The sequence below is a fragment of the Mastigoproctus giganteus genome, chromosome 11, assembly GCF_048544385.1.
Source record: "Mastigoproctus giganteus isolate SK-2022 chromosome 11, ASM4854438v1, whole genome shotgun sequence".
Taxonomy (NCBI): domain Eukaryota; kingdom Metazoa; phylum Arthropoda; class Arachnida; order Uropygi; family Thelyphonidae; genus Mastigoproctus; species Mastigoproctus giganteus.
In genome coordinates this window covers 38323438-38349654 of record NC_143585.1, presented here as the reverse complement: position 1 = coordinate 38349654, position 26217 = coordinate 38323438, and the positions used below count along the sequence as shown (strand labels likewise).

Here is a 26217-nt window from a genome sequence, read left to right as displayed (position 1 = left end):
AACACAACTTTTCAGGATTTATATATAAATCCTGAAAAGTTATTTTGTACATCTTCTAAGATGGCAATCAGTCACAAGCTATACTGTTGCCTCAAACCCAGTCAAATGTAATATTATTTATTATATTATTTACAAACACAACATTTACAGAATCTTATCAAGTTGAAAAACAAGCATAAAAAATATATAAAAATTTACCTGTTTCCCAGTAAATCCTTGGCAGATAACTTTTGTATTTTTGTCAATTCTTAGATTAGCCCTAGTGGCAGAGTAGCAATTCCTTACACCAAAATGCCTTGCTGTATGAAAAAAAAAAAAAAAAAGTAATAATAATAAAACATCAATAACTTGGGAGGAAGGCAAGGGAGTATATAATTTTCTGATATGTAGAAAAATCATAATTCAGTTAACAAAAGGTGCAACACTTTCCAATAATTTCGTTTTCATATAAAGCTATTCAGTGAGGAAAAAAAAAAAAAAAAAAACTGTATCTGTGTAGTATAATTGGCAAAGTCTCTATCTAAGCTGTGAAAAAAATGATTTTTGTCACATTATTCTGTTTAGAAAATATTAGCAGAAAATAGCAGAACACTGACTAATAGAAAAAAAAAAAAAAAAGAAAAAAGAAAGAAAAAAAAGCTCTTGTGTTTTAGATTAAAAACAAAAAAAAGAAAGTCCACTATAAGATACATATTTGTCTGTTCGTTTAGTGATGAGCGAGAGAAACTGATCTGAATTACCATGAGTGGTAACTTCATCTATAATTTTGATAATGTTGGATTGAATCCCTCCAGTGTCATTTTTTCTTTCAGTTTTCTTGCTGTTGATTTCATAAATTGACTAATTTGCATATAATCCATTATTAATCATTCAATTATACCCTTCTCTAACTGTAATATGACTACCCAAACACATGTCACTGCAGAGATTTCATGAAGTGCAAGGAACCACAGAAAATTTGGAACTTCCTTTGGCAAGTAGAATTAATGGTGAAATTTGATCTTCACGTTAGAATGTGTACAGATGTTCAACATAAAATCATCTTCTTCTTATGCAGCAAACAAAATTAAAATCAAGAACTGCACCAAATAATGCAATGCACTTGGAATTACAGTCCCAAGAAAGAAACTGGCATTTTAAGAACTGCTAAGGAAAATGATTCTGATGTCCTGGTTTTCCTGAAGAATATCAATTACTGAATGATATTAATATTAATGAATATTCTTTATTATTGATACTATCAAAGAAAAGATTTAACATGGTATGGACATGTAAAATGGATGCGAGAAACCAGATATCCAAAGGCTATTCTGGAATGGATATCTCCAGGAAAAGGAGAAGAAGAAGAAGACCTAGGAGGACATGGACTTGAAGAAGATGAATATTCTTTAGGAACAGCAATATACCATGTTTGATTATACGGAGCAATTTAACCTTACTCACACCTCCAAATGGAACGAACATATTCCTCCATGAGAGAGCTTTTGTTTCAATAACGAAAAATAAATTTTTTTTGCTTTTTTTAATAACTAATTGAACATGGCATTCTGTTATTCAAATACAAAATAAAGAACAAAAATAAACCAGAGAAATCAATAATAACAATGTTTTTACTGTATTTTTTTAGAATTTAAGGTCACATCACCAAATTCGAACACAGATATTCATGTAGCACGCAGAAGATGTAACATGAATGTCTGTATTTTTGTCAGCTCTTTGTGTTTATCCAGTGAAACTAAAGCTCTACAGAAAGACTGTACAGCTCTTGCTGGCATCTCACAGATGCCACATGGGAATGGAAGTTGCCTACTAGAAAGAATGATGCCTTTGCTTGCTTAGCATCTATTAAATGCCAAACAAAAAATTAATTTCTCAACTCATAAAACAGGAAATCTTTGTTATTCACCACTTCGTTGTTTCATCAATTTGTTACCACTTGGAAATAATGTAAATACCACAGTCCATTATAGCTCAAATCAGGTCGTCTTGCTGTTAAATCAGTTTGCACTGTGTATTTATTGAGAATCACCAAATCGCTTATAAATTTCATTGTGACCTTAATGTTACTTCTAATTATTTAAATATTTTCAAGAATAATTTTAAAAAGCTAAAAATATTAGGTTATTACAAAATTCTTCAGGGAGGGGAATGCCAGATCACCAAAATCTAATAAAGAGCTAGATGACTTTGTGATAACCAAGAGGAAAGTAGAAGAGAAATTGTTAAAGCTTTCTTTAAGAAAGGCAAAGGAGGTAAGCAAACCCTTAGCCATAATTATGAGAGTATCTTTGAATTCAGGGGAAATCCCTATAGATCGATGTGCAAATATATTCCCAATTCACAAAGGGGAATCAAAAGATGACAGGAGTAATTACAGACCAGTTAATGCAGGGATGCAGTACTAAACAGGAATGCAATTATACTGCAGTCACAGCATGGATTTGTTAAGGGGCAAGCTTGTCTGACCAATCTGATTGAATAGTAAGACGCAGTAACAAAGGAACTAGATTCAAAAAATAATTTTGATATTATATACTTGTATTTCAGGAACACTTCTGATACTGTTGCACATAAGAGACTGGTGTACAAATTGGAACAGTGTAGCATTAAGTGCAAGTTACTGCTCTAGGTAGAGGAGCGGTTGAGTGGGAGAAGACAGAGTGGTTATTAATGGACGCTCATCTTCATGAACTAGTGTTATTAATGGTCAGGGTTCAGTGCTGGGCCCATTGTTCTTTTCTATATTTATTAACAATATTAATAAAACTATATCATGCTTAATATCTAAGTTTGCAGATGACACAAAGGTTTGCAGAGTGGTTAATACAGTAATCTGGGTATGCTACTACAAGATATAAAAAAATTAGGCAGACGGCTGAGAAATGGCAGCTGAAGTTTAACACTGACAAATGCAATGTACTGCATGTGGGTAGCATTAATTCCAGTTTAACATACTGTGTGGTACAACACTCAGGGTAATGGAAAATTAAAAAGACCTGGGATTAATTGAAGTGCAATCAGATATGAAGTTCTCTGTGCAATGCAGACAATTTGCCAGGTCAGCTCATGGAGTTTTGTCAATGATATGAAGGTACTTTTCTAGTAGGATAAGCAGGTGATTATCCCACTGTACAAAGCAATGGTTAGGTCTCATCTTGAGTACTGCATACAGGTCTGGCAGCCTCATCTTGAGTATAGCATACAGGTCTGGAGGACTCACCCCGAGTATGGCATGCAGGTCTGGAGGACCCACCCGGAGTATGGCATGCAGGTCTGGAGGACCCACCCGGAGTATGGCATGCAGGTCTGGAGGACCACCCGGAGTATGGCATGCAGGTCTGGAGGACTCACCTGGAGTATGGCATACAGCAAGGATGGCCAACTTAATTTGTGATGCAATCTACTTTTTTTCTTCAAAATGTGCTGCAATCTACCATCTCAAGAATTTCATTGCACATGGTTAAAAAAGTTAATCAACAGATATTGAAAAATGTTGTTTTAAATTTTAAAATTAAATACAATTCAGAATTCTTATTTTAAATTCATATGTATTTAAAGTTTTAATTTATGCGAAGTTTGTGTCTTCATGCCATCTGCCAAGCTTTCAAAATCGGGGATATACTGTGATAAGGTCAACAGTAAAGAATCTTCTGTATGCAAGTCCGTAAGAATAGAGCGATTCTTCGTATTTGTTTGTTTCAAATATGAAAAGGCCAATTCACATAGATAGGTAGAACCAAAACAGGAATTTAAAAGTTCACTGCATGCGTGTGTAGTAGCACAGTGGTATCGTCACTGTACTCCCCACACCAGGTGGAAAAAGACCAGCAAATTTCGAAATCTCTGTAGAAACTTACTCCGACTCGGTCACTTCGCATCTGTGTGTAAAATCAGATCTGGTTCTTTTTTTATCGAGTTGCATTTTGAAAAGTCTCCTTTGAAGAGATTGTCCTCTGATGGAATTGACAATTTTGAAAGCTATGTCCATAACACTTTAGTATTTAATCTTTTGCTAGCTAACACTTCTTGGTGGATGATACAGTGGTAACTCGGAAAATCTGGGAATTCATAATCCTTTTGGCACAATGCGATGAATCCATTAAGATGCCCCATCATTGCTTTGGCTCCATCTGTTGTTATTGATACGAGCTTAAATAGTTTTTTTTTTTTAATAAAATTTTTGAAGGCGTTCAAAATATCAAGGCCTCTAGTTCTTTCTTTTAATGAAACCATACCCAGCAGTTGTTCTCTAGTGGTAGAATCATCGAAAACCATACGAATAAAAACGAGCAATTGAGCTGTATTACTGATGCCTGTAAGATTCATCCAATTGTAAAGAAAAGAACACACAATTGTTTGCTCACATTTTTATGTCGCATTGCAGTATTTCGAGATAATTGCAGATCTTGAAGAGCACTTTTAATTTCATTTTTGTTCTTAAAATTTTCAAAAAGAGAATCTGTTATTTCTAAAAATGCATCTTTGGTGAATTGACCATCAGAAAATGGTTTGCATTTTTTTTGCAAGATGACTCATTTTAAATGACACTACAGTTTTCTGCTTTGGATTGTAAGTTAGGTGTCACAAAGAAATTTTGTTTGCTTAAATTGCGAACAATCTGAATTTAAGTTCTTTTAATTTATTTTTACTAAGGTCACTATTAGGCGGAAAATCCGATTGGTATTTACCATGAAATGCATTGAAGTGCCTTTCTAAATTTCCTTTTTTGGGTATAGCCATGAAAGTGTTGCAAATCAAACAATTTTCTTTTATTACAAAAAAAAAAATATTCTAGTTCCCACTCTTGATGAAAATGATACATTTCTCATTTTCATAGTATTCATTTTAAATCAAACGATATTAAATTAACATATAAGTACTGTCCAGTTATTAATATTAAGTAAGCTAAATAAGAGTTCGACACATACACTATGCTCTCCACAATGTAATTGCTTGAATTTTCATGCGATTCAACAGATTTGTAATAATAATAATATTTGTATTATTATACAACAATAACATTTAGATTTTAACTAATCTATTTTATTATATAAATTTAAAATTCGTCGTGATCGACCAAAATTAAAGCTGTGATTGACTGGTAGATCGCAATTGACTTGTTGGCCACCTCTGGCATACAGGTTTGGAGGAATCATTTTGGGTATAGCATACAGGTAGGGCTTACAATACCGGGATACCGGTCAATTTTTTCCGGTATTACTGGTATTGATACAAAAAACACCAGTTTTTCGGTACTAATTTAAAAAAAATAGTTGTTTATAATTTAATCACATAAATGTTATAAAATCACCTTTATGTGATTATGACGTCATTATTTCTACTAGCAAATGTTCGATAAATCATCAATAGGACATCATGCAACATTGCAACCTGTCCACAATTCTTGGACAACTTCATGTCTGACAAATTAAAAATACCGGTATTTTCAATTTATGAAACTGGGATACCGGTATTCCAAAAACAAACATTTTTCTCAATAAATTTTGATGACAATTAGGTGCAATAAAGTAAGGGAAAAAAAAATAAGTACTGTAATTACTTGAATTATTCATGTTTTAAATAAACTTTTATGGCAATAATAAATATTCTGAAAAAAATCATTAAAATACAGTTATTCTAAAAACAAAAAAATACATATTGTTACTGCAAAGTTTAGTTATGTTTAAGCATCCACACTACTTGTCCGAATAAAGCGAGCTCTTAAGAAACATAAGCAATCAATAGTATGATTGTTTAAAATGGATCTAATTTTGGTATACAGTATTTGATTAGTGGCAGAAAACGCCCTTTTGGATCCTATTCTGGTACTATTGTACTGAGATAATTGTAGACGATCTCAGTCCATATTTTCTAGGCTTTGAACTTTTTTAGCAAAAATAGTTAAAAGTATTGACTCAAGTTCATCTTCTAAAATCTCATTGGAGTCAGGCAATTTCTTATTTTGGAAAGAATTTGTGGAACACTGATGTTCTACTCCATGTTGGCCTTCCATGGTTGAATTAAGTTCATCATCGTATCGTAACTCCCAAGTCCCGTTCCTCCACTACTGACTTTAGTTCAACTCCACCAAGTGTATAAGTTATTTTGGGATTGCTGTTCCCCAGGTGTAAGACCTTGCATTTTGCTGAATTAAAGCATAGCTGCCACTTTTCTGACCATCCCAGAAGTCTATCCAGGTCACTTTGAAGAAGCTGTGCTTGGCGGCAATCATTAACTACTCTACTGATCTTCACATCATCTGCAAGTTCAGACTTCACGCCCTCCATCCCTTCATAGATGTCATTTAAGATAATCAAAAACAACAGTGGTCCCAATACTGATCCTTGGGGAACCGCACTACTTAAATTAACCCAATCTGAGGAATAACCATTTATCACAACCCTCTGCCTGGTGCCCACAAGCCATCGTGCTATCCATCTAAGGATTTTCCCTATGATTCAAGCTTGCTTTTTTTTTTTTTTTTTTTTATTTGGTAGTTGTTGGCGCATCGGCTTCTGTGGCCATATTGCACCCTCCCAAGGTTTTTGCAGTACTTTGATCCAAGCCCGAGGCGGGAATCGAACCCGCGACCTTTGGGTTGCCGGGCAGGTACTTTACCCACTCGGCTAGCCCGGTCGGCTCAAGCTTGCTCCAACTTTCACGTAAGTAATCACTCGTGTGAGACTGAGTCAAATGCTTTGCTAATACAAATAAACAATGTCAAAATTATTCCCTAAATCCAGCTCAAGAGTGACCTGTCAAAATGGCTAATCAGATTTGTTAAACATGATTTTCCCTTTACAGAACCATGCCATGTATCCTACAGAATTCCATTTCCATCTAAATGATCCTGAATTCCACCCCTGAGCATTGCATCCATGATTATCCCTACTACTGAAGTTAGACTGGCTGGTCAGTAATTTCCCGTTACACTTCTAGAACCGCCTTTATGTTCCAATATACACCAATCCAACAGAATCCCTCCTGTCCAGTGATGCTCTCATAACTAGCCTTAATGGTTCAATGCATCCACTTGCTGCCTCCTTTAAGATTATAGGGTATATGCCATCAACCACAGGCACCTTAACTCGCCTATAGGCACGAAAGTTCTCAATAAATAATCATTTGAAATTTCGACATCATTAATTACATTTTTTTCAACTTCATTTCCATAATATTTCGTTGACACAAAGGGTTTTTTTAATGTAAATATCGATGCAAAGTAACTGTTGAGTTCATCTGCAACTTCAGCTATGTTATCTAATCCTACGTCCATTCCATAAGGGTCCAATCTGACTTGTCCTTCTGTTCTTTGCATTAATATATGTGCAGAATTCCTTAACTGCACTCTTTGCTCTCTTCTTTATTCCTTATCCCCACTCTTTGCTCTCTCCCGGACTCAGTAAAGATACTATAGTGAAAATTATACTTCGCTTTTGCTAAAAAAGTTCAAAGCCTACAAAATATGGATTGAGATCATCTACGATTATCTCAGTACAATAGTACAAGAATAGAATCCGAAAGGGCGTTTTCTGCCACTAATCAAATACTGTATGTACCAAAATTAGATCCATTTTAAACGATCATACTATTAATTGCTTGTTTCTTAAGAGCTCACTTTATTCGGACAAGTAGTGTGGATGCTTAAACATAACTAAACTTTGCAGTAATAATATCTATTTTTTTTGTTTTTAGAATAACTGTATTTTAATGATTTTTTTTTCAGAATATTTATTATTGTCATAAAAGTTTATTTAAAACATGAATAATTCAAGTAATTACAGTACTTGTTTTTTTTTTTCCTTACTTTATTGCACCTAATTGTCATCAAAATTTATTGAGAAAAACGTTTGTTTTTGGAATACCGGTATCCCAGTTTCATAAATTAAAAATACCAAAATGGTATTAAGATTTTGACTGGTATTGTAAGCCCTACATACAGGTCTGGAGGCCTCATTTTAGGAAGAATATAGATCTGCTAGAACAAGTGCAGAGAAGGGCAGTAAGATTGATGAAAGGCTTCAGTTCTGCAAACTGCAGTGTCCAGAGTCTAGGCACCTGCAAGGTGATCTCACTGTGGTGTGTTTAAGACTTGAATGAATTGAGCAAGCTCAATAATGAGCATTCTTCCTCTTGCTCAGACTACACACAAGGGGGCATAAATTCATATTGAGGAAGGATGGTTGCAGGACTAACATGGAGGTTTGCCTTTAGACAGCAGGCAGTTGATTATTGGAACAAGCTTCCATCTGTGGCTATGGAAGTGGGTAGTCTGAATAAGTACAAAGAAAAACAATGAGCATTCTTCCTCTTGCTCAGACTACACACAAGGGGGCATAAATTCATATTGAGGAAGGATGGTTGCAGGACTAACATGGAGGTTTGCCTTTAGACAGCAGGCAGTTGATTATTGGAACAAGCTTCCATCTGTGGCTATGGAAGTGGGTAGTCTGAATAAGTACAAAGAAAAACAAAACTAGAAAAAATACTGAAGGGGATGGACAAGTAATATTTTTTTTTGTGACTGATGCTTTATAAGCTTGCTTTCTTGCATCATATGCCACTACTACTAATACTATTCACCGAATAAGTAACCAACATTAAACCAAAATGTTAATCCACTGAGTGATAACATATGAGGGATGGCTGTTCAATAAAGAATGATCTTTCTTTTTATTTTTATGTGTAAACATCTTTAGCGGCACCTACTAAATTTTGGATGGTAGTAAAATTAATTTATCATGATTTTGTGATGTGGAAATGATATTTCCATTTCATAACAAAGAAAAACAGAGTTGGGAGAGGAGATTGTGCAAAGGATCATGGGAGATGATCTTGGATGTGTTCAGAGCTGGCATAAACCAGCTGGTTGCAGAAAATGTTTATGATTCGGGGCATATTACTTAGGTGGCATAGCGCATTGTCCCCCGTGGCAGACTTTTGGTAACCAGAGAAATGGATATCTTAAGGGCAGTGATCTTGGATGGAACATTTGTTACCACACCTGGTACACACACACACACAACCAAAGTATTTGGACACACTACACAGTTGCAGAAGATGCCATGGAGTAATGATTCTTGCTGCACTATGGTTTCTCCTGATATTGTCTGAAGAGCACTTTCTGTCAGAGTGTAATGACTTGAACATGAAGTTTGATACAGGCAGTATGATGGTATGGGTTGTTTTAGATTTGATCAATTGGTGGTAGTACCTGAACAACTATTTACTACGAGATTTCTTTTCTTCTTTTCCTTGGTCGGATTACTGTTTCAAAACTTCTGATGTCAACATTTGCTCAGATCGTGTCAGTGAAATTATTCTTGCAGGAATGGAATCCTTTATTCCACACTCCACTTTAAAATCTTGTCCTTTATCTAAACCTTGGTTTTCCAATAAATGTGCTAAGGCTGTTCAAGAGAAGAACATTGCATATTGCAATTGGCTTGTTTCTAATTCTTCAGTTTCATTTTCTGTCTACACCAAAGCTCACAATTGTAAAGCAGTTATTAATCAGTCCAAACTAGAGTTTGAACAATCTAAGAGTAGAAAACTTGCTTCTTGCCCTAATGGTAGCCGAGCATTCTGGTCTCTTGCCAAATCTATTGGCCGCAACTTTTGCCCATCTCTGCTCCCACCTCCGTCCAAACCACATGGTTCTGTTGTCACTTCAGCCAAGGATAAAGCTGACTTGCTAGCATCCCATTTTTCTTCCAATTCACATATTAATTATCTTGGTAAAACACCTCCCACCATGCTCCATTTAATGCCTCCTGTGGTCTTCCATCAAAAGGATGTCAGAAGGATTTTGACGAATCTTGATGCTAAGAAAGCTCCAGGTACCGATGGTATTTCTCCACTTGTTCTCAAAACCTGTGCTCCTGAACTTAATCCTCTTCTTTGTCACCTTTTTTCACTTTCTTCTTCCAAAGGTGTTTTTCCTTCTGCTTGGAAATTTGCTCATACCAGCCAGTTCCTAAAAAGGGTGACAAATCCCACCCATCCAATTATCGTCCCATTGCAATTACTTCTACTCTTTCTAAAGTAATGGAGAAATCAATTAACCATCAACTCTTAAACTAACTAGAAACCTTCCATCTAATCAACGATTGCCAGTATGGATTCTGTCAGTGTCGATCCACTAGCTTATGTTACCCATTTACGGACCAATTTAATGGAAAAGTTTTGTGAAACACAGCTCAACTGAGGGTGGTGGTAGATGGTTCTCTGTCTTCTAACTTTTCCACTAATGCCGGTGCCTCCCAAGGTTCAGTTCTTTCCCCCACTCTTTTCCTCTTGTATATTAATGACCTTCTTCCATTGACTGGAAATCCTATCCATAGTTTTGCCGATGAAAGCACATTGCATTCCACTTTCCATTTTGAGAAACCTTGCCCTGCTCAATCAGCTTCAACTTCTCGAAAATCTGCTACCAATTCCTTAAATGCCGATAATTCTCCAGGTAATTCTCCAGTGGGGCAAAGACAACTTAGTTAATTTCAATCCTTCTAAACTCAGTCTTGTTTTATATCTTGCAAAAAGGATTCTTCTGCTCCTATGCTTATCTTTGGTGACACTCCAATTTCTAGGCAAAATGATATCTCTCTCTCTCTCTTGGGGATTACCCTTACTTCTACTCTCTCTTGGCACAAGCACATTACAAATATTGCTTCCTCTGCATCTAAAAAACTTGGTTTCTCTTTCACTCTCGGCGTTACTTTTCTTCCTAACAGCTGCTCTTCACTCTGTACAAATCACAAATCCGCCCTACCATGGAATATTGTTCCCACATCTGGGGTCGTGCCTCCAAAACCTCTCTCAGGCTTCTTGATTCCGTTCAGAAGAGGGCAGTTAGGTGAATTAATGACTCATCTCTAACAGAGCCTCTCCACTCACTGTCTCATAGACGTACTGTTTCTGCTACATGCCTCTTCTACAGATATTTCCATGGGCACTGTTCTTCTGAATTGGCTTCTGTAATTCCCGTTCTCTCTTTCAAAACAGTCCGAACATGTGCCACCACCAGCCAACATCCATTTACTGTCCAACTTCAAACTCACAGAACCAACTTTTCATCTTCCTCGTTTATTCATTCAACTGCCGTTTTCTGGAAAAACCTTCCTTCAGAAAATTACAGTCTACAGAAGTTCAAGTCCAATATCAACAAATATCTTCTTTTGTCTTCTCAACCTCCAACCCAAGCACGGTACCAAGTACTATAGGTTCTAATACCTCTTGTGTTTGGGGTTTACATAAAAAAAAAAAATCATCACTGTAACAGTACTAACATAAGACCCTGTCAGTATCATCACCACAATGTTCCCTGTCATGAAACATAAATTGTGCAAGTCATACAGGATTGGTTTGTGGACAGTGCTGTTTAAAAACATTGGACTTGCAAGTTCAAATCCCGGACCTAATCCCTGAAATGACATGCCAGGTTAAGTTTCAGCCAAAACAGCCTTCTTCCAAAACCATCTCTGGAAAAGAGGTTAATTCAAACATTGATCAGAAGTTGGTAGAAAATATGCACAGGAGGCTTGAGACTGTCAAACGAGCCAAAGGTGGCCATAATACATATTGCAAATATACATTCATGTGGGAGGGGTGGACCTGCATGCATAGACATTGTTTTCCAGTAATGTCTTATTGTATGTTGGCACTCCATGATTTTTCATCCTGGGTTCTGGAAACGTTTGCTGACAATTTCAATATTTATATAAAAAAAAACTTACTATTATTTGTCTTTTAAACTTTTGCACTAGTTTGTCCGAAAGGCACCTGGAAATTTCTAGGAACACCGCAAACTGCTGCCCTTATCTTTGTGAATATATATTTTTTAAATATTGTAGAATCAAAAATAATACAGAGCCATTCTATTTCTACTGGCCCATTCTATTTCTCTGCACTACTATTTATTATAATCATCAGAGTCATTAGGCCTATGGCTGTCAGTCCTCTATACAGACTACAGGCAAATAATACACCAAAAGATACACTCCTAATGGCAAGATTCGTGGAATAGACAGACTACGAATAAATTATATCATATAAAGCCTGTAATCGAACCGTGGCAGTTTAGTCTGTGCAGCAATCGTAAGGAGGAAGTTGTTCTTGCCCGGACTCGCATAGGACATAGTCATTTGACTCATTCGTTTTTGCTGAGGGCTGATGATCCTCCTATGTGTGAGTCCTGTGCCACAAATTTATCAATTAGACACATTTTAATTGACTGTCCAGATTTTAGCAATATCCGTTTTACCACTTTTAATCATCTCACTGAGCCGTATACACTCAGTCAGATTTTATCCGACAATGACAATGTGTCTTCTGTTTTTAGCTTTTCTGAATCAATAAAGGTTTTTACTTTTATTTAAAATTTACATGTTATTGTTATTTCTTTATTGATTTACCTTTTATACATTTTATACCTTTGTTATTTTATATCTTGACATGGTGACCTAAGTAGTTAGGTCAGTGAAATTTAAATTTTTATATATCACCTGGTTTTGGCACATTATAGCCTTAGTTGCTAATGCACCAATAAAATCCAACAACCAACCAACCATTAGGCCTATAACACACACACACCTACTCTCAATTTTGCTTTCCCAGTGCTTATGTCACACCAAACTGACTCAACATTGCACTGTCCATCTGTCAACTGGATGTACTTCCTTAGATTTTGTGTTTCTTAACTAACAGCATAACCCCTCGTCCCTTCCTATCCTGTCTGTACATATTGTGCTCCCCAAATTCCAATTCTGCATCCATTTTATCTGGGTGGCACCACATCTCTGATATCTCAACAACATCCGCCTTGGATGTCTTAACCAGCCCTTCAAATTCATCAAATTTATTTATACTCCTAGCATTGGTGTATATGCAAGTATCCAATTTTTTTTTTTTTTTTTGATTTGGTAGTTGTTGGCGCATCGGCTTCTGTGGCCATATTGCACCTCCCAAGGTTTTTGCAGTACTTTGATCCAAGCCCGAGGCGGGAATCGAACCCACGACCTTTGGGTTGCCGGGCAGGTACTTTACCCACTTGGCTGCAAGTATCCATGCACCTGTTCTTACTCTTACTTACTCTAACACAGCTCATGTATTTACTTGTTTCACAACTCCCAGCAGTTCCTGAAATCCCCAGCAACTGGCTTTCCAGGCTGGTGCTCATTCCAATAGAAGCAGTGCAAGAATCAATTCCTCCTCTGCCTGCAGCTACTGTTATTAGTCTGTGAATCCCCCCCCCCCAAGCTAGCAGTTTTCCAACCCACATAACATTGCCTCGATAGCATCAGCAAATATTCTTGCACTCCTATTTAAGTGTATCTCATCCCTGTAGAAGCAATCTCTCCTGTTAACAAACACAGACCACACTAAGAAAAATTCTATCCCATGAGCCCTGCATAATTTCTCAAGGGCCGAACTGATTGACAAGGCTTTCATCATATACTCCCTCTTATCGTGTATGGGCAGGATTGAAGACACTTTCAAATTTAACCCTAACTCGTGACTTTTTTTCAGCATTGACCTGTACTTGCTTAGTAAATCTGCAGATCTCCTATACTTAATGTCATTAGTGCCAACGTGTACAATGATATCACCTTTTGTGCCCTTAAAAGATGATATCTGCTCTACAATGTCATCACCGTTTGCTCCTGGCAGACATACCTGGTCCTATTCCACACATCCTTTTTGTACAATATGTTTCCCTGACAATCAAGTCAGCAACAATAACTAGCTCTGGTGGGAGATTTCTTCATCATTTTCAAATTTTATTCCAACCATGTACACCTTCAAATACAAAAAAGGTGATAATCATTAAGCATCAAGTCTCAGTTATGTGGCAGGTGATATAAGATTTCCCAGCAATATTGCATCAACAGTTCTTGTATGAAAGAGGCAGTGTGAGGCTAACTTCTCTTAAATATATATTCAATAACTAAATGCTCTCAGAGAGTAAATCATGCCTTCTGTTTTGAATGGCTCAACCATAGCTTCTGTAAAGTCTCTCGGCACCTCCGTAGCCAGGTGAGGAGCAACAGCAGTGCGTAGCACACGCTTCTTGATTAGACCCGGGTTCGAGCCCGTCACCACCAAATATGGAGAATGTGGAAAGGTCACGGAATGACCACCGCATATCCTGGAGCAATATGGCCTTAGTTGCTAATGCTCCTAACAACCAAATAACAAACTGTAAAGTCTCATGGCAAGTGTCTGAGTTTATGGCTGTTCCACGAGGCATAAATTCAATCAACAAAATGCTTTTTCTGCAGCAGAAAAAGTCATGATTTTTGTTGCTGAAATTGTTTGAATTTCTCCATTCGACATGGGCCCATATGCTTCCATCGTAGTGATTAGTTTTTAGCCTATGGTGTATGACGGCTAACCCAGATTTCATGGCTAGTTGCTATTCTGACTAACAAAGAGTCATCCTCCTCCGTGTAATGCTGCAGAAACATTAACATGCTTGCTACTTCTTTCACTTTGTGAACATTAGTTAACAATTTCAGTATATATCTGGCACAGAATTTGTGGTATTTAGCTACTGCTTCAGAATTTCATGAAGCAATGCTTAGAAATATTGGGGAATCTCTTATGAAGATGGGAGATTGTTTGCCTCTAGTGTTCCCAAATTCTTTCATCAAATATGAATCAGAATGTCATCAAAAAAGGATGGTCTTTGCTTTTTCATCACAGACATGTCCTTCTTTCCTTCCTTCCTTAAATGTATATCATTTAAGGAAGGAAGCATACTATGTTTACACCTTACTATATTTCAGTGATTCATAACATTTTTTTCACAAATCTGTATTAAAGGCCAATAAATGTTGGCAGACCAAACATTTCTAGTGTTTAAAAATCTAATAACAAAAATCTAGGATTTAGCAGAATTTTCAATAGGCACTTTCATTTTTAACTTATGCTGAGCAACAACAACACATTCACAGTAATTAAAAAGGCATACTGTGTTAGCTAATGCAATGTGCAGTATGATGGCTTTCACAGCAATCCTAAATTGTTTGTAATGTATGTAATGGGTCTTTAAGTTCTGTATTTTACTGTTTTTGTTTCATAGGCTTTTAAAAACAGTGGGGTTCTGTAAAAAATCTGGGCTTGTGAAAATAGATCTTGTTAAATAAAAAGGCCTTAAGTTTATTAACTTAAGGCCTTTTTATTTAACAAGACTATCATGCCTTAAAAACTTAAGTGCTATTAAGTGGGAGGTGGAAGTGGGGAAAGTAAAGTGAGGAAAAACAATGTAATTTGTAGGCAGTATTGAGATTATCCCGAAAGTACCGATGCAATGGTTTGCTCTTTTAAATTAATCCCAAATCATTTGGTTAACTTTGCAAAAATATTGATCACTGTGAACTGTTAACAGTTCCTGTGATATGTTCTGATAATTTTCCTCAGTTATTGCAGATCTGTGACCATTCAAGCAAATTTATGCTTGGGAGTGGGAAAAAAAATCAGGGATCTAAGTCCAATGAGTATGGTGGACTACAGTGATGGCATTTTGCATGAAATTTTTGACTGGAAGGTGTTCAGCATGCAGGGACATTGTTGTGATGCAAGCGTCAATTCCCTGAAGCCCACTTTTTCAGAATTTTCTCCATACAGTATTGTGCAATCACCACTGAACTGTTTTATAGTATTCCAAATTCAATGTTCGACCATGCAAGACAAATTCATGATGAATGATGGCCTGCGAGTTAAAAAAATTAGAATCAGTACGATCTTCATATTTGATCATAATTTTCTTGCTCTTTTGGGCCTTAGAGAAGATGGAGTCTTCCACTGAGAGAACCAGCCTTTTCAGGTCACAGCCACATACCCAAGATTCATCACCAGTAAATGGAAGAAACAAAGCATGGATCAACAGCAGCAGCAGCACACTGAAATAGGCCCTGATGTGCAAGAACTTGCCCAAAAGAAACCACATTCTCAAATCATTAAAAAAATTAAAACTGACTGACATGAGAAATACCAATTTCGCTAACAACTTCAGAGTTAAATGTTGATTTTGGGCATGAGTGACTGAATCATTGGTTTTTGAAACTGAAGTACAGCCAGAGAGAGAGAACCACCTTACACAGACAAGCAGCCCTCTTTAAACTTTGAAAAATCTTCAAATGATATATAGCATCTTCTCTGAAAGTTGATTTCAATGTTTTGTGGGTTTCCGTTGCATACTTTCCCCTAATTTGAAACAAAATTCACTGCTCCATAAAATCATTCATTTTAAAATGCAGCAAAACATGTAAAACACCCTCCACTCAATGCACACTAATTCAAACTAGCTGCTTATAAACAGGAGAGCTGTGTGTGGATTTACAATGGTAATGTCAGTGCTGTCATTGAGGAATACATGCAGTGATCCCAACAAAGAGCCCCAGATCAATGAGTGTTTATTAAACATTCACCAAATTTTATGAAAAAGTGGCCATTGTCAAGTGTGCTGTCGACAACTGAAAGTCGAAAAAATAGGATGTCGGTGAGAGGAAAACATGATAAACTATGTAAATTGTACAACAATCATTTTCCACTTTGATCAACATAGTGTACAATGTAATTTTTTCCTAATACCAAATTCCTTCATGTCAAGTTAACATTTCAAATACAGTCTGTCCCCAACATATGTAAGAGATACGTTCCAGGACTTCTTACATAAGTCGATTTTTATGTAGCTCGAGAATAACTAATAAAATATTGCTAATATATCCCTATGTCAAAATTATAAAAACTACATAATAACCTCAGAAGAATGAAGAAAAATAGTTATATAACATAATAATTAAAAACTTTATCAGGGGACAGTGGTGAATTAACTGGAGTGGCACATAAGAAAACATAAAAGGAAGAAAAAAAACGCATGTTATTGTATTGTAAAAACATACGTATTTCGTATGTCATGTAGGCTTTATAAGGGCTACTATAGGGAATCAAAACCAAAGTGTAGATATTTAGGAAAATTGGTCTATAACACACAATGAATCAAAGTTTATACACTTCAGGTGTGATGAACTGAAGATAACTTAAAATGAACCTGAAGCATTAATAAGAGACAATCAATCACAGGGGGGTTGTAGGCTGAGAAGAGGTCAGGGAGGTAGTATGTGATATGAACTCTTTGATCTTCATCTGTTTCGTATGCTTTTTTTTTTTCTCTTCTTAAATTTCATGATCATCAATCTTGAAGTTTTCTTTATTTTCAAGAAACATTTGGTGTTTTCATCCATTCCATCAAACATAGAAACCTTCCTGAATTTTGTGAAATGCTTCTGCCATTTCGTTTAATTTGAATTGCTTCTTGGATTGCACCAGTTGCTCAATGGATTCGGCTGTCCCTTGCTTCTCAACTCTTTGCACGTTCAACTGGGCTAGGTTTTCTGTTTTTAAATGTTCACATCGTTCATCCACAAGCTCGTCTACATCTTCATTCTCTAGGACCAGCTGGAACTTCTGGGCTGTTTACAATTTCGTTGGTAACAGAAGACATCAGCTGATCTTTGTTGAAGCCTTTGTTGTTAAGCTCGGAATTTTTTAGAAGATTTTTCCATACTCCGCTCATACAAGTTGTCAAATCATTCCAGGCTCTTGAAATGTTGCATATTCCATCAAGGATGTTAAAGGGTTAGAGTGTAATTCTCCAAAGAAATAGCCAATGGGACACAGTCCACGTGGCTTAAACATTGTGGGGTTTCTCTGAAGTGCTTCTACGCAGTTCAACTGACTCAAACACACGTTGAATATCTCTTCAGAATTTTTAAAGCAGAAAATGAAATTTATTTACCTAAATTCTAGTTACGCCACAGGTTATTATCCAACATAGTTTGTATGGGAATGTAAATAAAAACTTATACTTATTGTTCCTCCATTCAACTTCACTCTTAAAGGGAACAAAGGATTTTAACAGGATGATTCAGGTCAGTATGATACCCAATATTTGTGACATAAAATGATCCAGCACAATGTTCTGTGAGGATATTTTTCATGGTGTAGCCTTGTCAATATGTGTAAATGCAATCCTCATGATCTCCTTCAACTGCAAACTATTGTCCAGGATCTTCCCAGATCCTTCAAAATCATTGACTTCTGGGAGGCCAATCAACTGATCCTTCAAAATGTGCCAATCCTCTACCTATCCACCTATACCCAAAAGATGTAAGGATTCCCTAATACTGATGGTTCACAGTAGGCAAGGTGCAATCCTGTTGGAAGCTGTAATCTGATAAGAGATTGTCTTTGGGGGATGTTTTTTTTTTTTTTTTTTTTGTTAGTTGTTGGCTCATCAGCTTCTGTGGCCATAATGCACCTCCCAAGGTTTTTCATTTTACTCTGATCCAAGCCCGAAGCGGGATTCAAACCCACGACCTTTGGGTTGCCAGGCAGGCACTTTATCCACCTGGCTAGCCTGGTCGGCTTTGGGGATGTGAAAGAAACCAATCCACAACATGGCTGGGTATGAATGTTGGATAACAAGACCATTAAAGAAAAGGGTCCTATCAAATTTTACTGGACCCTACAGTCCAGATCATTCATTACTTTCCTCACTTGCCATTAGCATATCTAAATAAAAACTAATTAAAAAAATAAAATGAGTAAAGGAGAGGAGATAATACTTTCAAACCATTCTGTACTTTAAACTACAGCTGTGCTAACTCACTTTAGAGTCACGCTGTATTTATGTCTGTTTATTTATTTTATTAATTTATTATTATTTATTTATTTTTTTTTGTGAAAGGATGCATCACAGACAAGACAGCCTATTTTAAAATTATTGCATTTCTATTTCTGGAAGACACGGTCTCGACTTAGTTCTAGAGAAAAAAAATAAATAAATAAAAATACCCAGGCCGGGTACTGAGCCAGGGCAGCTTAGTTTACTGTTACTAATTTCAGTTCAGGTGTAGTTTCTATTCGACACTGGAGATATTTTAATTTCGTAAAATTATTCATTCACAGAATTCAGGTCTGTTTCGTATACAGTTCAGCCAGTTTTTCAGGAATTTATATCTGTTATTCAGCGTAAACAGATAAAAAAAAAAAAAAAAACATATCTCGAATAATGGCGATCTAGCACAAATATCACATGACAAGGTAGCGAATTATGATCTTTGCTCCTCTACCCACGTCGAGGTCACAATTTACCCTTCGTAGAAAATCTTAAGACATTGTAATCACTTAACAATTTAAAGAATGCGATGCTAACATTGAAACTACAACATTCTCATTCTTCTTAGAAGTTCATTTAAAACAAAATATATAGAACTAACAGCACACAAACAAATACCTGTAACCTGTCTCACGAACATAGTTATGGTGGTTGCCATCATGTTATTTACCCACAATTCCCTAAACTAAAATGAGCAACCATTTCGCTTTAGATTGGTTGGGCAACGAAAGTTATCAGTTGTGTAAAATGTATTAGTAGTAGGCGTAACGCGGCACATTTTGAAGTCACGAATACACAAATACGAATACTTCAAAACATAGAAATAGCTACTATTAAATATTTTTATTTAAACTGATTAAGATGGACAGTATTATGAAATGACCTTCAACACAAACTAGGAACACGAAGCAACTAAACTAATATTCAAATTGCTTATTCGGAACAGGCAATCTGAAATTATCAAATCAAGAGTAATCCTACAAAAGATACTGCATTATTATTATTATTATTAGCGTATAGTGCAAGGAAGTCTGAGACTTTTGCTGCACCAGCCAAAAAAAAAAACATTCTGAGTTACCCCTGAGAGAGAAATAGAAGGGAATCACCAAGAAAGAGAAAAATGATATCCGGCTCTGAGCTGGATATCATCATTTATTCACGACTGCCTCGATTTCCACCACTGAAGCAATAAAAAGAAAAGGGGACAGGAATTTCTATCAAAAAACAATACATGAATGTCATCAAACAAGCAATTATATATATATAATATTTTAAGTATAAAATATTGTAGGTAGAACGTGTTAAAGAGCTTTATGTATAGAATTAAAACTAATGAATATACCGTATACCCTGGGAGCGATATATGTTGTGAAAGAAGGGGGGGGGGATGAACCGGAAAATAAAACGATAAGAATTGCAAAAATTGAAAAAATACCAAAAATTTTTTGAAAAAACGACCAAGATCTAAACTTGTAAAATACCACGTGGCTATTTCACACGTGAACCTATGCATACAGAACATGTCGGTAACAGAAGTAGAAGCGTTGCTGTCTTTTTCATGTTGTTGTTATTAGGTTTTTAGGAGCATTAGCAACTAAGGCCATATTGCTCCGGGGATATGCGGTGGTCATTCCCTGACCTTTCCGCATCCTCCGTATTTGGTGGTCACGGGCTCGAACCCCGGTCTAATCAAGAAGCGTGTGCTACGCACTGCTGCTCCTGTCCACCTGGCTACGGGGCGCCCTCTTTTTCATGATTTCGGTGGATGACCTCTGATGATGACACAAAAATTATGAAAGACACTGCAATGTTATTTTCACCTTGGTCGTTTTTTCAAAAAATATTTGGTATTTTTTCAATTTTTGCAATTCTTATCGTTTTGTTTTCCGGTTCATTCGCCCCCCCCCCCTTCTTTCACAACATATATCGCTCCCAGGGTATACGGTATATTCATTAGTTTTAATTCTACATAAAGCTCTTTAACACGTTCTACCTACAATATTTTATACTTAAAATATTTTATATATACATATTCACATTATGGCTGTAGGGTACGTTTTGCTATACCAGTGTCCCTGATCCATAAGTTATGTTATTGTAATTCAGACGTATCTAATTTCAGACTTAATTCCCCCCCCCCTCATATCATATAGCTTCTCTATATCATTATTCTTGATTATATATATATAAAATATTTTATGTATAAAATATTGTAGGTAGAACGCGTGAAGGAGATTTATATATATAGAATTAAAACTAATGAATATACAGTATACACTGGGAGCGATATATGTTATGAAAAAAGGGGGTGGGGAATGAGCCGGAAATTAAAATAACGATAAGAATCGCAAAAATTAAAAATTAAAAAAACGACCAAGGTTAAATAACACGCAATATTATTTCACCTTGGTTGTTTTTTCAATTTTTTATTTTTGCAATTACTTATCGTTATTTTAATTTCCGGCTCATCCCCCCCCCCCCCTTTTCATAACATATATGCTCCCAGTGTATACTGTATATTCATTAGTTTTAATTCTATATATATAAATCTCCTTCACGCGTTCTACCTACAATATTTTATATATAAATACACATTATGGCTGTAGGGTACGTTTTGCTATCGCAGTGTCCCTGATCCATTAGATATGTTATTTAATTCAGACATATGTCCCCCCTACATTAAATAGCTTCTCTATACCATTATTCTTGATTATATATATATATGTATATATATGTGAAGCGAAAAAAAATTAATTAATTTAAAAACCCTCCCACATCACCTCCATAAATTTGTCTAATTCTTCCTTGAATTTAAAAATAGAATGAAATAATAAATGAAATTCAAAATAACCGAGGCGATTTATTCGGACGAACAAAAAGTTATGCAAAATTAATAAAATAAAATCTTCGATTTAAGTAATCTTATTCAATGTTTATTTTTGTAATTCCTATATATAGTGTGTTTAATAATTGAACGATTCGAAACCGAATTTATAACGTCCTGAAGTCTACACATCTCACTCTCGTAAGAAAGGACACAAAACAAAACCTGTTATTGTTCAGAAAATGTTTAAAACATGAATTTATATCCAAATCCGAACTGGCAGATTTTGATACCAGTGACCCTCAAGAATTTTGACACTATGTTCAGGGCCGTGCACGGTAATTGGGGACCCAGATGCAAAAGGAGTTAATGGGCAGAGGCGGATTTAACCGCGGGCGCGCCCTGGGCCTCGACTTCTGAAGGGCCCACGCAAAACCCCAACAAATTAGTTGAACATATTAGTTCAAAACTTTGTGATTATTATTATACATATATTATATTCAAATTTTATTGGAAATAAAACATTAATAGTACATAATATTTTTTATTTATTTAAAAAATGGTTAACATGTCTTTTTATTTTCCCTGTCTCTCTCTCTCTTTTTTTTTAAGGGGCCCAATATTTTCTTCTGCGCCCGGGGCCTCAATCGACCTTAATCCGCTCTTGTTAATGGGGCCCGTTTGTTTACGTTGAGACTTTGATGGCTCCCTCGATTGGAGGTGGGCCGCATCCAATGCACACTCCCCATTTGCAAGACCCTGCCTATATTTATTTTATTTATTTATTAATGGATTACCCAAATTTGCTGTTGGCCGTGGTGGCGATAGACGTTGGTTCGTTCCTTTTAAAATATATCATCTATATTGGAAACGTAAATTGAATTCGTGATTCGCTACAAATATTCTTGTTTATACTTCGGCATGACCACTAGGTCACAGGAGTTAACAATAAATCATTAACTGTATATAGCAGTCACGCGACTTTGAACCACGGACTACTCAAAGTGGGCTTGCTCCTGCACTCTCACTCAGCAACGGCAGGTCGTTAGTGAAAATAACAATATTATTCATTTATAATACCATTTTCATGAGAGTAATATTCCTACTTCGACTTGCATCACTTTATAATACGAATTTTTTTTTTTTAATTACAAATGTGGTTTAGTTTAGGCGCATCGGTGACTTGTGTCATATTGCGCAGTATATATTATGTCATTAATTGCATGTCGTGTGAGCGATTTGCTTGTTTGCTGAACGAAAAACCCGAGTTTCGGGTAAAAAACCTGGCTACTCTTATGACTAACTAACTTAATCACGATGTGAAAAGAACGCTTAAAAAAATTCCTCACGTCATCGATGGGAGCCGTTTCCCCTTGGTGTGATGAAAACGGTGATTCTACTAACTGTACTACCCATAAGAGAATTACAAATGTAAACAAAAAATCATTGCAAACTGTATAATGTATTATATATTTATTATAAATTTAAATTAATAAAAAAATCTAAATGCAAAGGACAAACAGTATCATAAAAACCAGAGTAGTATATTGTAATTCTTCTTTTCTTGATGATTCCCTTTTCTCTCTCTCTGGGTAATTCAGATTTTTTTTTTTTTTTTTTTTTGCCTGATGCACCATAAGCCTCGGCTTCCTTGCAACATATGGCTAATAATAATAATAATAATAATGTGATTCGACTTTACTAAACTCGATAGACCTGATCACTATTTATTCTCTTCAGGGAGATTTTAGTGTAGAGCACATATTGTTTTTGGTACAGATTCTAAGAGCTAGACGGAAAAATCTGAGTTTCTGTGAGTAAAAATCCCAAAGTACTGTTAAAAAAATATTTATTAGGGTTACCCGGAATGTTAATTCAACTACCTATGTGTATCGTGTCTGTAAATTGCGTGTGTTCTCTGGTCGATTTGCTTGCTTTGTTGGACGAAAAACCCCAATTTCTGGGGGGGGGGCTTGCTACCTACCCCCGAGACCGACGAACTCAGCCACGGAGTGAAAAAACCCACAAAAGTTCCTCACGTCATCGACGGGATTCGAACCCGAGCCTTTTCCGCCCGGTGTGGGGAGGACGGTGACAATACCACTGTGCTACACACGCAGACAAAGCATACTATGATTTTGCCACAGTGTGGTTTGTGGTGGCATGGACAGTGAGCTACAGACTGCCGCAGCGCAGTTTGGTACTTAGCCGATCTACCATTCCCACCACAACTCTTACCACATAAATTGGCTAGCTGTTCGAAAAATATCATTCCCTTCTTTTTAAAATACTCCCTGGGCTAAGATTTAGTACTCGGTGCACCCTCTTTACACTCGCCGACACGGCAGTGATTGACGGGTGCTGACTCCGCCCAGTGTCACGTGTTCTCCTGAACATATGGAAACATCAGGCACGCCGTGCGTGTCACCCGTGTTATGAATTTCGCTGTTAGAAATGTCACGTGGTGTTAATACTTGATTAGCATATTATTTGATTTTATCGATGCGTAATTATAAAGCAAAAAAAGAAAAGTTGTTTGTTTTGGAAGAGGCTGAATAATACGTATATCGTTGAATAATCGCTGAATAATACGTATAATACACAGAAACGGGGGGTCTGGGGGGCAGAGCCCCCCAGAAAAAAAAAAAAAAAAACCCTCTATTTGCGTATTCGATTGTTAGTGACTTATTCTTTGGTTTCCCATGGTTGAGACGGGTGTCTGTTGTATTGGGTGATTTTCTTTTTTTTTTTCCCTGCGAAATATTAGTTCCAAAATGTTGGGTTGTTTTGAAAATATAATTCGATTGATGAGGTGAGTAGTTTTCTGTCGTTTTAGCATTTCTGTTGGGCATCAGCAATTTTCAGTGTTGCCCATGGTGTTAATTTTTTTTTTCAGTGTTGCACGTGGTGTTAATTTTTTTTTAGATTTTAGATCAGTGATTATTAGATTGCTTGTGATTAATTTTTTGCTTTTAGCATTTCTGTTGACGGGCATCAGCAATTTTCAGTGTTGCACGTGGTGTTAATTTTTGTTACAAATAATACTAATTACTTGTTTTTTTTTCATGTCCGGGCAGAAAGGCAGGGGATTGGGATTCTAGTAATGTACGGGCGAGAAGAATCAAGGGTTGCACGTGGTGCGAATTTTTTTTAAACAAACAAAAAAAAGAAAAGAAAAGTTGTTTGGTGTTGGAAAAGGCTGAATAATACGTATATCGGGGGGTGTAAGTGTAAGTGTTTTCAGTGTCAAACGGCACCAGGGGTTTCCCCCATCTCCGCGTTGCTTTTATTGTGGGTGTACCAGTTCACTGGGAAGGCCAAAGATTTAAAAGTGTATGGATTATGGAAGTGTGGTGTTTTGTACCGTTGTTCCTCTGGCCATTTAGCCGCTGGACCTCTTCTGAGGCCCAACGTTGCCCCACTTACGCCCCGTGGAGGCAGACCAGGTACCCGATAGTCTTTAGTTCACTCTGGCAGGTCCTGCCACCTAATTTCCTGAGATTTCAGTGGCTAGGACCTTAAAAAAAAAAAAAAAAAAAAAAATTTTTTTTTTTTTTACACATATATGTATAGATATCTCTCGTGTGATATCTCTCGATTGCGTAGGGTGATGTCGCTTGAATAGGGATAGACCGAAATATGGGCGTCAGTTAATTTGGATTCATTGAATTTATGTGTGTGGGGGAATTCGCTTGTGTAAAGATAGAGAAGGGGGAGAGAATGAAGACTGTGGGGTTAAAGGAGGAAGGATAAGGCCAATAGAGTAGGAGGCCTCAATTTGGTGTCAGCAGGGCATGCCCATGCCCTGCCAGAAGGAAGAATGGGGGTGGCGTGGAGGGGAGGAAACAGTATGACCGTCTCCTCCCCCCCTGCCGGGATGGGATAGAAAGGGCCGGACAAGGGAGCCGGCACAGGTCGCCAATATGGCGTGTGTGCAGCCTGGCTGCAGAGTGGTGGCTAGGCCAGCAGGTTCAGGACAGCATCACAACACTGGCCCCACCAGGAGGTACATACAGGGACAAGGTCCCTACCGACTTGTTCAGAGATCGGTTGAATGCCGGCGTTGGTCATGGGATCAAGGTCTCATCCAGTTTGGTCGTGGTCATGGTCCTTCTATTTCCATTTTGGGTGGTCATTCTTTGTATGTGGTCACTTTCACTGTTTGTTCTGTTATCTGGGCGTCGATGCAGTGTTGTCACTCCTGCATATGGTGATTGTCACTTTCTAGGGTAGTTCGTTGGGTAAATTACATGCACTGTCGGTCCAGTTGACAGGGTGTCCGTGTTTGATTGTGATGTTCGTGGGAGCAAAGTCCCGTCCGATATCGTGGTACTTTGAGCTTTCTGGTACAGTTGACAAAGTAATGGCACTCATGAGAGCAGAGTCCCGTCCGATGAGTTGTAGTTGTAGTCAGGTCCTGCATCAAGCCTGGGGAGGTTGGGTCATTGCCCTTAGCCGGGTAAACAGCTCATGTGCAAAGCACGAGAGGGCCTTGTAGTGCTCCTCCTCATGTAATATAAGGTGCTCCCGTTCCTTCGGATTAAAGCGTATCTTTGTGATGAAGTGACATCTGATGTCCTCAAAGAGGGGACAATCGTGCATTAGGTGTGACCATGTTTGGTTTTCTCCGCAGTGGCATAATGGGGAATCCCTGATGCCGAAGGTTGACAGCTTGGCATTAAAAGAGCCATGCCCTGTTAGAAGAAAGGTG

At 37.0% G+C, this 26217-nt stretch overlaps 1 protein-coding gene across 1 annotated transcript in view; it reads right to left on the bottom strand.

The window, feature by feature from the left end:
- Scsalpha1 (Succinyl-coenzyme A synthetase alpha subunit 1) overlaps positions 1-19431 on the bottom strand; it is a 76327-nt gene extending 56896 nt beyond the window's left edge. Inside the window, exons 1-2 of the mRNA XM_090385452.1 lie at positions 19301-19431; positions 199-299 (exon numbers count right to left, since the gene is read on the bottom strand). Of these exons, the coding sequence (XP_090241578.1) occupies positions 199-299; positions 19301-19343 (144 nt within the window). The 5' untranslated portion in view covers positions 19344-19431. The remainder of the gene's footprint in view (positions 1-198; positions 300-19300) is intronic.
- Positions 19432-26217: the final 6786 nt, after the last annotated feature.